This window comes from Cydia splendana, chromosome 8 (genome assembly GCF_910591565.1).
Source record: "Cydia splendana chromosome 8, ilCydSple1.2, whole genome shotgun sequence".
NCBI classification, from domain to species: Eukaryota; Metazoa; Arthropoda; class Insecta; order Lepidoptera; family Tortricidae; genus Cydia; species Cydia splendana.
Window position 1 is genome coordinate 4,221,693 of NC_085967.1, and position 2,675 is coordinate 4,224,367.

A 2,675-nucleotide genomic window follows, 5' to 3' on the forward strand; every position below is an offset into this window, starting at 1 on the left:
TGAAGTGACTCACGATTAATAATTAATAATAATTCATAAATGATATTTTATAATCTTAATATAAAAGAAGACTAAGTATTAGAGCTAATAACTTTGTTGAACTAATATTAAGCAAAGTATAAAAACTATTTCGGAAAAGAAATATTTATATTAATGCCGAAAACTGGGCTAAATAGAAGCCAAATACGAAGATAAATGTAACTAGACGAACTAATTTTCGCTTTTCCATAATGAGTTGAAACAGTCTTAAATCGAGGCTTTCTAAAAGGGTTACCGCTGTAACGTAAATTTAGCAGACTCGAAACCCAGAATTTTGCAATAAAACACGTCATTAAGACACCAGAGCAAGTAAAACAGGTTATGATAACAGCAAATTAACTCACCCAAATCATCCATGGTGTTTTCCAGAAATCTTTCACACTATCACTATTTAACTTGAGCTTTTTGTTTTGGCACCACTAGTAAACAACAATAAACATTATATGGCGGAATAATACTTCAAAATACTGCAAAGAAAATGCAAGAAATAACAACCTAAATATGGCAAATAGCGAATTGTTTGGATTTGTCATCAATGACAGTAAGCCGTCAGTGATAAACTCATGCTGTTTGAAACTTTGATTTCATCGCCTTAAATCAATGGAAAATAAACTCGTGACTCAAATAGCTTACATTGTCACACCTAGCACGTTCAAATTCTAGAATTATTTTAACTTTATCAGCCATTTTTATATTTACTTCCCAGTAATACAAGTAATAGGTGCTGACAAAATTATTTACATGTAGTACTATTGTCAGTAGAAATTTATTGAACATCAATATTTTTAATTGAATGTAGTTAATTATTTAAAAAGTGTGGTATACATACATTATTTTACAAATGTAGTTTCTGAACGTGCGCACTTGCTCATCTTTCGTAGTTGTATCGATTGAATAAATTAAATAAATTCTTCGAGATCCCCGACTTGTGAACAGTGCTACATTTGTAAAACAATATGAGCACTACGGGGGAGCAGTTGACCTTAGCCAGGGACATAAAGAGAGCCATTGAGCTGCTCGAGAAGCTGCAACAAAGTGGTGAAGTGCCAGCTACTAAACTCGCTGCCTTGCAGAAGGTGTTACAAAGTGATTTCCTGAATGCTGTTCGAGAGGTTTACGAGCACGTCTACGAGACTGTAGATATCCAGGGCTCGGCTGACATTAGAGCTTCAGCCACTGCAAAGGCGACCGTGGCAGCATTCGCAGCCGCCGAAGGCCATGCTCATCCCAGGGTTGTAGAACTCCCGAAAACCGAGGAAGGTCTAGGTTTTAACGTAATGGGCGGTAAGGAGCAAAACTCCCCTATTTACATCTCCAGAATCATCCCTGGTGGCGTTGCTGATCGTCATGGAGGACTGAAAAGGGGAGACCAGCTGCTGTCAGTGAACGGCGTGTCCGTGGAAGGTGAGAACCACGAGAAAGCTGTAGAGCTACTAAAGCAGGCTGTTGGCTCTGTAAAGCTGGTAGTCAGATACACTCCCAAAGTTCTGGAAGAGATGGAAATGAGATTTGACAAGCAGAGGACTGGTCGCAGACGAACCAACTACAATTAAAACAATCCTCATGCTTGATGTTCAAGCTATGTATTATCATTTATAGGAGCACTGGAACAATTTGTTTTGATAAAATGGATCCTTATCGATGAGTGTCTTAGTATGTTATTTATCTGTTTGACCTAATTTTCACATTGACTGCTATGCACAGTTTTACATGCAATATTTATGCACTTTGAATTGTGGTTCAATATTGGATGTTTGCCCTGTAAATATGTATAAGCGAGAGACACTTAGAGCTTCCCCACAATATACTAATATTGATGTATTGACTTGTATGAATTGAAACCAGCAGTTGGTTATCATTGTGAAAGGTTTGCCATAACTATAGTTTGACAGGACTATGCTCAGGATAGAGTGGATAGTACAAGATACAGTCTTTGCCCCCTTATGTGATAGACTGATCCAAGTGAAATTCCCACTGGGTCAGTCATGAGTCATGAATTGCATATGACAATGTTGTCAAATGATGTTTTTAAACCTGTAATCAAAACTTTCACCTTTGATTTCACATGTTTTGATTGTAGAGCTCAGTATGCATTTTATATTTGTAGGCATCCTTGGTATTGAAAGAGAAAAATTATAACCAACTGTTATTGAATGTGTTGAAAATGTAAAAAGGAAAAGTATTATATGCATTATTTATAAGTCATTAATAGTTTTGTATCATTGATGCCAAATATATTTGACTCAATTTACAATAAAACATTTACTCGTTAGTTATATTAGATTGAATGCACATATTGTATTATGTTAGATGTTAAGAATATTATTACAAGTTAACTTATTATTTTCAATCTACTCAATTTATAAGTCATCTATATTGATATTAAGAAATGGTACTTAATTGTGTTTAAAGTATATGAGTTACACAAATAAAAAAGGAAAATAAAGTAATAATTTGTTTTTATTTTACAAATATTTACATCTTATGTTATGAGTTACAAAATTATTATGTAACTATTTATAACATGAGTCATAAGAGTCATTGATATAATTATAACAGAGTGCTAAAATCCAAGACAATTTGTGCGAAAATGGTGCCCATATTTTCAAGACACGGTTTTTTTGCTCTAGAACTCT

At 34.4% G+C, this 2,675-nt stretch overlaps 1 protein-coding gene across 1 annotated transcript; it reads left to right on the plus strand.

Annotated features, from left to right (window-relative positions):
* Positions 1 to 862: 862 nt before the first annotated feature.
* On the plus strand, positions 863 to 1,681 carry LOC134792721 (protein lin-7 homolog C). The gene has a single exon (XM_063764021.1). It carries the CDS (start codon positions 996 to 998, stop codon positions 1,590 to 1,592), a length of 597 nt encoding a protein of 198 aa, XP_063620091.1. The 5' UTR covers positions 863 to 995; the 3' UTR covers positions 1,593 to 1,681.
* The last annotated feature ends 994 nt before the right edge of the window (positions 1,682 to 2,675 follow it).

What these genes read in the sequence shown, in the direction of transcription:
- LOC134792721 (XM_063764021.1), top strand. Translation starts at nt 996, where the DNA reads ATGAGCACTACGGGGGAGCAGTTGACCTTAGCCAGGGACATAAAGAGA.